The 12056-nt window shown below is 46.9% G+C and overlaps 1 protein-coding gene across 1 annotated transcript in view; it reads right to left on the reverse strand.

The window, feature by feature from the left end:
- LOC149370054 (uncharacterized) overlaps positions 1-12056 on the reverse strand; it is a 115426-nt gene that overhangs the window by 42716 nt on the left and 60654 nt on the right. Inside the window, exon 4 of the mRNA XM_089559775.1 lies at positions 51-191. Within this exon, the coding sequence (XP_089415901.1) occupies positions 51-191 (141 nt within the window). The remainder of the gene's footprint in view (positions 1-50; positions 192-12056) is intronic.

Here is a 12056-nt window from a genome sequence, read left to right on the forward strand (position 1 = left end):
AGAAATACTTTAGAGAGAATGAAGAGTCTCTTGTGATGGGAAAAGCCAACCTTGATCAAGTTGGAACCCTCCATGCAGCCGTGGAGCCCACGTTTGCTTTCTTCCCTGCATGTCACAATGTTGCAGACAAAGTTGTGCGGGAATTTTTGTTGTGTTGGCTGCGCTTTGCACTGCGTGCAAACAATGAACTGCTGCAAAGGAAAGCATCACAGAACTCTTTAGGTGCGGATCAAAAAGCATTGGCATGCGCGCAGCTATTTCAACTGTGAGGCGAGCAGTAATCTGGAGAATTGTGTAGCTCTGCAAGCATAAATTCTGTGGTTTTCTTTCCTCCTCCTTTGTTTGCGCAGCAAGCCTCTCTGCAAAAAGTATTGCCAACTAGCCCAAAGCTCCATTTTGTTCATGACTAAGGTCGTAGGCTTGTGGTCGGCAAAATGAAAGAGCCATGTACTATAATGTTGTATATGATGTCAATAAATATACGCAAGTGCCGAACACTTATAGGTCCGTTCGATCTGCCCTGCACGATGTGAACTAGTTCATGGAGTGCACAGCGAGCGCCGCCCTCATGCAGTGCTTGTTCAGAGGTGCAGGTGGCGCGCGACACTGCCAAGTAGAAACGAATGCTAGATAGAGTGCAGAAGTTGCGCAAGCCTTCTGCTTCTGGGTGCGTCTGTGACACACGCGTTTGCTGTGTTTTCTCCGCTGCTATGTTGCGAAGTGAAAAAAAATGAACAGTGCCATGCTGCCTTCAGTTTTGCAAGCAGTGGACTCCGACCGTAGTGACGACAAGGAATTTGATGAACTGATTGCAGTGGCAGTGATGGTCCTGACGAGACTGAACAGGAACCGCATGCCTCGGTACTGTGCAACAATCGCAACAAGTTCACTGATGTGTTCATTGGTTTCCCAGGCTCGGCCCACGACGCAGGGGTACTTCGAGAAAGCCCTCTTTTCAAAGAGATTTTCAAAAATGCACCAGTGGATACCTGCTTGGGGACTCTGCCTGCATGTCTGCTACTGCCTTGGATTTTGACCCTGTATCGAGACAACAGGCGGCCTTTCCTTTGTGGAAGAAGTTGAAAAAGGTGTACTCGCAACAGAGACCTGTGATAGAGAATACATTTGGATTGCTAAAGCAACGCTTTAGACGACTGTTCCTTGCGGACGCCGCAAGCATCAAGCAATGCTGCCTTATCACAATGGTGGCATGTGTACTCCACAACATGTGCAATGAAGAGAGGGACTTCTTCAAAGACTTGGAGCACTTACCCCAGCGGGAAGAAATCATGAATAACGAGGACAGTGGTGACCTTGTCTTTGATAGGTGCGCTGCTGGAAACTGTGAAAGGATGTGAAATGCTATCGCTCAAACGCAGTGCTGAGTGTGTGCCTTTCTCTCCAACTCTAGCTTTATTTTTATGTATGCTCTTCCTTTGTGTGCGCACACATTTTGTTACTGCCTTTTATTTGCATGAATCAGCACATTCGTGTCTCACTTCTTTATGTTGATAGTGCAGTGTGTTCAGAGTGCTGTTTTGCCACTTTGATATAAAGTCAATGGAAGGCATTTTCAGCATTCAGTACAGTTTTGACATTTCTGTGTCTGCGTCTGCTGTTGGCCACTCAAATGCATGAATTTGCTGCTACAGGTATCTAGCCTGTTCCTCCTTACTATACTCTATTTTGAACATAGCAGTACACTTTGTGCGCATTCTCCGTTCACTCTCAGAAGTTTTCAAGAGTAGCATTTGAACAGAGAGCATTCGTGCGCTGAGTCGCAAATATGACCGTTCGTCTCCGTGGCTCAAGTATGTTGCGTCAAGCTTAGTCAAGCCTCGTCGTCGAGGGAAACAAAGAAAAACGTGGTCCCAGTACAAGAGAGGAAATACACATGCACTGACTGCCGTGCTCTCCGTCTTCCTGCAGTTAGTCACTGGAAACTTCCAATATCTGTCAAAATGGCTTTTTTGTTTTTCACTGGCGACCGCGCACCGGACCCAGTCCTTCAGCATCCGGGACGTCCACCAATTCCACTTAATCAATGGATGCAAACTTTTGAACTTTACCTGCATGTATTAGGTAGGTCTGCAGCAACCGCCGAGAACAAGAAAGCCCTCCTCCTATACAGTCTAGGAGATGAAGGAAGGAGAATTTATTTCACTCACGCTGCATCTTAAAGTAAGACGGTAGCTCACTCATCGACAGGAACAGCTGATGCCGCACCAGACATCTACAAGCCAACCCAGAGGATAGTACTTAGGCTGAGCAGAGCAAAGTATTATTGAATGGCACTGTATAAGCCATGCATGCCTCTATTTCTTATTGAAAAAGAAAAAAAAATTAGCTAACTTATAAAGGATGAACTGCACAAGTGCTCTCATTGCTTTATACTGTTTCTTAAAGCAACATTTACTCTCTCTAGCATTTCACACTACACTTCAGGGGCAAGGAAGGGTGCTTCTCTAAGACGGCAGACCAGTGCAACTAAAGGACCTGACCTGCACGACTGGTTTCTGCAATAAAAAGCACTAATTACTCTGTCCAGCACCTCAATATATAATGAAGCTACAGCTTAGGAATCCACGCAATGTGCTGCTGAAGACGCTATGCAGTTGAAAGACAGACAAGAATATCGTGGTTGCCTTGGGTGGAAGTTGGCAAAAACGGGGGCACACTTTGAACAATGGCACCGTTTCAGCAACTAGCACAGAGTCTGGAAAGGTGCTTGATTTGGCAGATGTGACAGTCATGGCAAAGTACTCCTGCGTGTTCAGCTCAAAGGACAGACCTAGTGCCCCAGAGCACAAAAAAGTTTGCCTGCAGAAACAACAAAGCACCAGCGGAGACGTGGAAGCTTCAGGTCCATTGAAAATTTTTTGCACAAATGAGGGATTCCGTGGAGTGCTATATATCTAGTATCTAGGAGATGGTCACAGCAAAGCATTTCTGGCTTCACGATCCCAAGAAGGCTGCCAAGGCCATGTCTCGGGGGCAGCAGACGCCAATCCCCATACTCTTAAACAGATCTCGACTTGAAATTTCACTGAAGTTGCTCCTCGAAGACCCTTTCATGCTTCCTAAACCTTCCTCCACCCCTAGTGGCCCTCGAGCGGAGGAGGCCCTCCACACTTTCCTCCAAAATCTATCTCAAGGTGGCGCAACTGCTGCCTTGAATGCCTCCTCAACCGTGTTGTCAATATGGCAGCCAGCTCGCTTGTCGAGTTCGCCGAATATGTACTATGTGTGGACGAACTGTTCCACGATGGCGCCGACAATAGGGACCCTGCAGTTGTGCCACGATGGGTATTGAGGGATAGAATAAACCCACTGGAGCACTTCAACGATAGGGAGTTCCTATCCCGGTACCGGTTTTCTAAGGACACTGTGCAAGAGCCTCTCAAGTGCCTACCCAGGGAGGAAAGCGTCAGCAACCGCAGTCACCTGCTACTATCAATGCTGCAGCTGGCCATTGCACTTCGGTTTTATGGAAGCGGAACATTTCAGGTAGTCACCGGTGGCTAAGTAAATGTTTCGCAGCCGACGGTGTGCCGTGCAATTGGAAAGAGTGTCCACGCTGACCATGGCACACATGTTCCCTCTAACTGTGAAGCTCCCCGCCACTGCGGCCGAGTTTCAAGCAGACGCCACTGACTTTTACTGCCTTGGCAGATTCCCTGGGGTGACTGGGTGCATAGACTGCACCCACGTCAGATGATTTCAATGTGGACATGCAAGAACTGTACTGCTCGTTACCGCATGGTGAACTAATAAACAGTGTCAAAATGTGCACCTCTGAAGACAGTGATGAAACAGAATTCATTGCAAGTTGTGGAGTTTCCCTTGAGAGCTTCCTAGAGATATTATCCCTTTACCTCCAGTCGACTGTAATTGAATGGAATGGTAGGTCCTTTGTCCAAAATGATGTCGTTTGTATTGAGTCTGAAGTAGCCCAAGCGCTTTCCAACATCTTCCTTGCCCAGGTTGAAATTAATTGAAAGAAGCTGTGGAGGGTTAGTTTCGACGATTTTGATGACTACATCGTGTTCACTCACAAGGGAAACATCACCCAAAGGCTCATAGACGTATTGAAGGTTTTTAAAGGAAGCGCGCTAGGACTGCCTTTTACGACACAACTTCCAAATGATGGGGCACTCCAATTTCTCGACTTAAGACTGCACTTAGAAGTGCACCACGTGTGCTGGCTACACTCTCCTCGGTCGACTAAGTCTCTCTTCAACTATAAGTCGGGTCATACAAAACTGGTAAAAAATGGCATTATTCTCTCGTGCCTTAAATCCGCCATTTCCAAATCTTGTGGGGATAGTTTGCTAATTGATTCCTGCCACGCATTTGCCTTTTGATGTAATATTCGACAGTCACGGATTTTCCCAACTCACCTGAACTTGCAAACATCTTGACACTTCTAGGGTGGACTCACCTGTTTCGTGTATGTGATTTCACGCTTGCAACATAAATAAACATGTGCTTATCTATGTGCATGTGGTTAAAATAATCTCTTAGGAGCTCTGTTCGCGAGTTATGTCTCTTTCCATTCACATAGGCTGCAGCAGCACTTTCAACTCAAAGTGGCTGGAAGAAACTGACCGCAATGAAGATCTCATTGGAACGTGGTGCAAAAGAGGAATTAGAGAACAGCAAGCCTATTGCATTTTTTGCAATGCGACCATCAGCTGTTCGCAGCATGGTGTGACCAATGGAAAGCTGCGTTGACCTGCCACTTCTCAGAGTCAAGTTGACATCTGCTTTGCTGCAAAAGATCTCAGACTGACCGTGCGACTGTGGCCAATGCCCACTTTCCCCTTGGAGTAGCGCTCTAGGGCATTCCATAAAGCTGGGGAGACACGGCCTCTGTAGTTTTTCCGCTAATGTTTCCGGGCTCAGCTGCCGCCAAAAACTTCTCTTGTGGAAGAAAAAATTTGTTGCACATCATTTCTGATGGTTTAGAGGAGCTTTATGCATATTTCTTTTGTTTCAGTCATTTACTGGTGAATGACAATTTATGTTGAAACACTCCATGTTATTGTGCTAATTTATTTCACCAGAAAATAAGCGTGCCCTTCATACCTATACCTATGTGGACTTTGTAAATAAATATGTATTTTAACAAAACAGCACTTTTTCTCTGTAATAAAACCCATGTGTTGCCACCACTATATGGACCGGACAACTCTGGTTCATTCCCAAGTCGCGGTGACAATCGGCAAGTAGTCTGGGGCCGTCCAGAAATGAAAACCGGATATAGAGTTGTCTTTTCATTGCAGCAGGTGGTTGAAAGAAGTGCAGTTGTGCCGATTTAGCCATACGATTGTAAGTTACGGCACGCTACAGTGTATTAACTGAGTCCTTCTTATTTGGGACTTTATCGTGGAGGGAAATTGAAGCGTCGTGTCCCTCTCTCTGCTTCGTCCCCGTTTGCGCTGTTTTTTAGCCTCAGAGCATGCACCAACCAGCCCAAATTTCCACCCTTTTGAAGACATGTCTTTACACGTATCCCTCCTTCAGCCGAAGCCACGCATTGCCTCTTGAACATTGACCGCATAGAGGACTAATTTGAGCAGCACTTCCGCTTAGAGAAGGCCGATTTTGATTATCTTACTAATTGCCTCAAGATACCAAGCGATGTTATCAGTGCCCAGCGTGTCACTGTGCCAGGCCATGAAGCACTGTGTATGGCTCTGCGGCGGCTGGCGTACCCCAACCACCTCTTCGATCTAGGGGTGCTTTTTAATCACCACTCCTCGGTGATTTCAAGTGTTGTGAACACGGTCCTTGCTCGTATTGAGCAATACTTCGACCACCTACTGGAGGACCTGACCACGCATTCGTGGCTCAATCTGAACACGCTTGAACGCTTCTCTCAGGTAAGAAAATTTCTTTTGATTTAAACACGTTGTAGTGCAAAATACTGCATGAGGAACCTTATTATTGCACAGAGTAAGTGTGGTGCAGGCGGCCTGTAAATAGTAAACAAAGTTCAAGCCTGCGCTCCACAAGTTACCTGTGCTTTCCTTGTGCTGAACAGTCAATATACCAAAGTCATTCACGCAGGCCTACAAAGTTTCGAGCAACTTGTTACCGCGAATTTAGTGCCAAAGGCTCATGTATATTTTGCAACAAGCAGCCTTATTTGAAAGCTTGCATAAAATAGGCCAGTAATGAGCCTCATTATTAGATACAGAATGATGTTTCATTGCCTCAGGCCTGGAATTGTGTTTGAACCGTTGTAAAACAAACCTGACATGTAAACAAGTATTAGCAGGAAGAAAAGTATGGATTATGCTGTATAGATTTTGTGCATGCCTTTTGCATCGAATGGCATTGAGAAACTTCACCAAACAGTTGTTCTTTTCACGGTGTGCACGCAAAAGGGGCCGTCTCACTAACTGTTGGGGTTTTGTCGATGGCACTGCACGTAAAATCTGTCGCCCATAATCGGACCAGCAGGAAGATTTTTCGGGCCACAAGCGCTGCCACGTGCTTAAATATCAGGCCACAACGTGCCCCAATGGCATAACTTGCCAGCTAGACGGGCCTTTTCGGGGCCGAAGACACGATGCAGGTAAGTGCATTTACTTCATATGAGTTTGTTCAAATTGCTTGAGCACATGACGGCAGAGAACAACCCAGGTAAGAATTATGGCCCCGAAGCCTCAAAATTGTCTTTAAAAGGGACAACAAAGCCAAATGGAGCTTGGCCTTTGTAGATGTGGTACCGCTTTCTGTACACAAGGAGACCACTCTCACCGAAAAATGAGCAGGGAAAAAGAGTTGACAGGGCAAGCAAAGCGGATGGGTGCATTTGAACTGTATGTGCTGCAGTGACATCACCTATGCTTGTAAGCATACATGTGCGTTGTCATCAAGCGTAGAAAGGCATTGGTGATTCTCTGCAGTAACGGGAAACATTACTGCAATTGAAATGTCATAGAATGGGCTGCTGTACTGTACAGTCAGTAAGCATGACATCCTCTGAAAAGTGGCTGTGCACTTGCGTACAGTAAAGCACCGTTGGAAACTTTTGTTAACCTTTTGTTTTGTTTTGTATGTTTCCTTGGAAACCTATTTTTGTTATGTAACTCAACTTGTCAATCATTTGTGTTGTCATAAGTAAAGCTCAAGGGATCCTTTGTTGCCTCTTCTCATACAGAGCAAAATATAAAATGAAGGCAGGATCAAGCAATTGCTTGCACTGATTACTATTCATGAATAGGGAGAGGGTAACTAGGATCATAGAGAGAAAAAAAAAGAGGGGTCCTTAGAGAGCTCCTCCTTAAGAGTATAACACGATATCATAATGGGTTAAACCACATATATGCAGGTCATTCTCCACTAATGATCACGAATCTTTATGATGCAAGGGCATCTGTGGACAAATAGCGCCATGGCACAAGGTATTTTCTTCTACTCAAGGTTGGGTCAAAGACCCATTTCCCAAGCATTTCAGCCCAAAGAAGCCGAGCACTAGACAGGGGAAAGCTTGTACCCATTATATCACCGGTGGGTACCCGACGGGGCGGCACTGGGGATCGAACCCCGCACCTCCCACATGCAAGGCGGATGCCCAAGCCGGTAGGCCCCCGCAGCAACGATAGGTCATTCTCTACTTTGCATTCATAGATCCCCAGGAGTCCTCATACCCCTCCTGGCCCAATGGTGCAGTGGCTAAGCGATGTGCCACTACCCTGCGATGGCAGGTGCTCCCGGCAGTGGGTCCTGCGCGGCCCACGTTGCTCTTCCCGAGCAACCAATCATTAACTTAACTGCCACCTGTCACGGTGGTCAGTTTGTTATCTGGTGGGCAGGTTGTGATGACGCTGCGCGTCATGGATCTAGGTAGTCCACCTGGCAGACCCATTCCAATGATTTTTCACTCACAAAGCCGACACTGGATTTATGATGAATAACAGGGCCTTTAACGCTTTCGCATTAAAATTGTGAGCTGGCATTGTAATAATGAGTATATGCAGGTTTTGCTGCCAAGAAAATATATATCATCCACCAAGTCACCCTCTTCCCATAGTGTGTACAGAAGCTTGGGTTATTATTTCTGCGATAATGATATGAAATGAGCTTTGTTGAAATGCAAATCCAGCGTCTGCTATCCATTTTTTTTTTATGCTTAAGATGCCACTGCATTTCAGACACGCTCAAGAAAACAAGCCTGTACGACAAACTCGAAAAGATCACCCAAGGCCACTGCTTTGTCATATATAGAGATCCGGCTTACTCTCAGACACCCTTACTCCTCAAGCCATCTGGGGGATCCAGGCTCAAACCTCACGAGGCGTGGTTCAACAAAAAAATGAGCACTGTACGTCAAGCAGTAGAGTGGGGGTTCAGCACGGTGGCCACAGAGTTTGCATTTCTTGACTTCCCCAAAAAAATCAAAAGGTCAGGCGGCATAAAATTGGTCACACGTACAGAGTGACTCACTACTGTCAAAGGCCCACACGTGCCTGTACGAAACCCAAGTTTCCAGTACTTTAATGTAGACCCACCAGCCCTTGATGAGTATGTGGTGCCACTTTCTTACTAATTCATGTCCATATCACGCAGATTGGCTTGCTGAGTAACAGGGAAGAAACTGCAGTGCATGACTGTGGTGAGAGTCGAAGGCAGAACGAAACTGATGACGGAGGGTGAGGAGCTGCATCCGTTACAGCAGAGAAAGATCGGTGTTGATGGAACGAAGAAATACTTTGGTTGAAGATGGATCGGGTGTTGAAGAAGGTTGGTTGAGCACAGTCATGGCCCATTGTCACTGTCCTCGTAGAAGACAAGAAACTCGATGAGTTCAATACTACTGAGACATTCGCCAAGGTGCAAAGCGGTAGAGGAGGAAAATGGGTTAGAGACGACCAGAAGTACGGAGAGGCTAGCAGATACAGTCAGTATGGCGTGTGGCAATGGAATACACTTTCAGTTCAGAAAAGTAGGGGCCGGGGTGAAGAGTACAGTGTTGTTGCAAAGATGATACCAAGAGAGGTGAACAACGACGCAAGAGTGTGGAGGAAGGTCAATGGCTTCAGCGACGAGGGCTTTAACACAAAAAAACAGATGGAGTAGCGTCTGGCAAAGAATTGGGCAGAGCAGAGAACCCGAGCTCGAGCACAGTCAATGATAGCTTCACCCCAGCCCAGAATAACGACATGGGAGCAGGACGAAAACACGACGAACTCTATCATGTAGAGGGAGCCCTGCATCCCAACTCGAGCAGGTACACACTGCGGATGGCTTGATGTGCTGAGTGCTGGCTGTGCGCAGTGACAGTCCTGAAACTGGTGCCTCTACCTACCTGAACAAGCAGGTCCAGGCCCCTTGGATTTCAATCAGCACTCTGAGCAATGAAAATGGCTCCCTTCTTCAGACACAGCAAGCATAGAAGCTATGACAATAATGCTGGATTTTCTTCGACTGGGTTCGACGCCAAAATTGCCGCACCTGAGCAAGAAGTAAATACACAATCCATCCCCTTTCTGGATAACATTGTGTGCTTGAGTGTTGAACAGCAAACATTAGATTACCTCTCAAATTACACGGTACGCATGGTACAGAAAAATATGCCATGCAGCAGTGGATGACAGCTACATTTTACAGCCATCTTTTTTTTTAACTGACCACCCTCTCAATCGAGGAAGCATTGAGACAACTGCACAACATATTAATTGTAACCGCCATAACTGCACTTCATGAAGAACAAGAACTTTTCCTGTTTCCAAGCGGTCTGTAGCAAACACTCCAAAAAATCTGCGTGGCATGTCTCATGTTTTATAGTTTCATATACTCTAAAAGATGCCAGAGTCGGAGATACAGCATCAAGAAGTTAGCAAATGGCGACCTCCTTTTGGAAGTTCTATATAGCCGTTAGTATGAAACAGTGTCACTGGTTACAACCTTTGGAGTCATTCCAGTAACAATTAGACGATGCAGCTCTCTGAATACTGTTTGCGAAGCAATCTTAAACGATGACCTGAAATACCTCAACTAAGAAGGACTACTGGAAAGACTAAAATAACAAAATGTCACCATTGTGTACGGCATTTGTTTGCAGCACAGCCACTTCATTTGCATAAACTTGAAATTCACATTTCCAGATTCAAAGAAACACTGCTGTGTGACAGGTGCAGGAGTTAAAGAGTCCAGACATTTACCACTGAAATGGAGTGCCTCACCACTGAAATGAGTGTTTTCAGGAGGCTTACCCTTAAAGAGACCTACCTACACTTCACATAGGTGGCTCATAAGCTGGAAACACGGCCATGGGATGCCCCATCCTAGACTGGAAGTATGTGGCCTCGTTTCCAGGCTCATGGCTGCAGTGATGTTCAAGTCATATGGTTCTAGGATGTGGAAATCCTTACCGCCATATTCAAGAACAAGAAAACTATGAGTGTAAGGAATGTAAGGCAAAGTTTCAAAAACTGCACTTTGTAGTGTCCCAGCGCACATTGTGCAGTGGAGTGCGGTAGCACGCGCCACTTCATCATGCCATCTCGTGGGTTGGCTGGGAAAATGGACAGAAATGGCCAGTAGTATATACGCTCGACTGGCCCTGCAAAGGCCCTTGTGCAGTTTCCTTTCAACCGCGCAGCGCTTCAATGGCCCTTCTGGGCTTCACTGTTCCTCCACTTTGGCTCGCTTGACTGCCATTAAAAGATATGATTTTCTTTCTACCCATTTGTAGCGAAGCGTTCCTCTCCAGAAACGTGGTTACCCGTCTGGGGGTAACCACAATGGCGCCCAACGGCACTGATAACCTTTTTGCTCTACTGCTCCTTGCCGTCTCAGTTAGGCCCGTGTTACACTGCGGAAACACATCAATGACATCAACCAAACACGTTCGCAAGCAAGCCGTCAACAGGTCACCTAACCGACTCGTCCCGCAACCTCTTGTCACACTAAACAAACAGCTGAGAAACGAGACAGGTCGCTGCGCTGTTGCCTCAGTGTGACGGCTTTCGGGAACCAGAACAATAAACAAACAGCGTTTGTGGACTCATTTGGCCCTGTTCGCAGGTCAGGCGAATTTCCTGGAGACACCGCAGCAACCAAAGCAAGCACTTTGCGGTGATTCACTACTTTTGTGCCTTTCCTGCTTGGAAACAGCGTTTGCAAAGTGCAAAAAAGAGTGTCTCCTTTCGTCGCAATGCTGTCTGCCGCAGTACGACATCTTGCAGGCGGGCGCATACAAACGGGAAGGCTGCCGTAGCTACTGTTGGCTGGCGGATAAGGCAGCCGTGCAGAAGCACGTTTTCTACGATCCCCGTAGCATTCTTGTGAGCAAGCGTACACTTCCAAAAGGAATGCCTTGTGTCAGGGACTGCCTCGGTCGTGAGCTCCAGCAGTTTCTTGATGAAGTTGTGCGCGAGAACCACCCGTGCAGGAGCCGGCATACGAGTGAGCCGGTTGCTCGCGTGAACATGCCACCATCGTTCTTGTGCCGCCAGGAAAGTAACCTGATCGTGATGATTGAAGAGAGGCGCTTTCTATGGGTTATGACAGGCCCAAAATATCCACGGTGTGATCTGAAGAAATCTGTGTCAAGAGATCGTTGGGATCGTATTGCCACGTATCATTGTAGCGTCCGTTCGTTCGCGCAAGGCCGCAGAAAAGGGGTGTTATCATTTTTGTTCGTGACGCGAGAAGCGACCGGACTAATCCCGATTGTTCACAGCCATCAACAGCTGCATCTACGTGTTTCTAGATTACTCTAGGTGATCTCGACCTGTTATCTCGAAGTTTCCTTGCAGGCTTTAAATTGAACGATGCCGCGAGCAGCGAGTATTCGTAGTTCGACGACTGACGAGCACGTTTGTTGCTTACGCCGCCGCCGAGTGATTCAGTTCTTTTGCGGGCGCAAGTCAGCCCAAATAAAGAGCTTCGTTTCCAAGACTGGTTGGTGTCTTCCTGACCGCTGGACTGCCGTCACTACAACGTGAAATCTGGTGGAGGTGCTGGGTAGCCTTATATGTTCCGGACACCCCCTACAAGTCGTGACGCCAGCCCTCTAAGTTATTTACCGCAGGACTTGA

This window comes from Amblyomma mixtum, chromosome 1, assembly GCF_055824585.1.
Source record: "Amblyomma mixtum isolate Tamu chromosome 1, ASM5582458v1, whole genome shotgun sequence".
NCBI classification, from domain to species: domain Eukaryota; kingdom Metazoa; phylum Arthropoda; class Arachnida; order Ixodida; family Ixodidae; genus Amblyomma; species Amblyomma mixtum.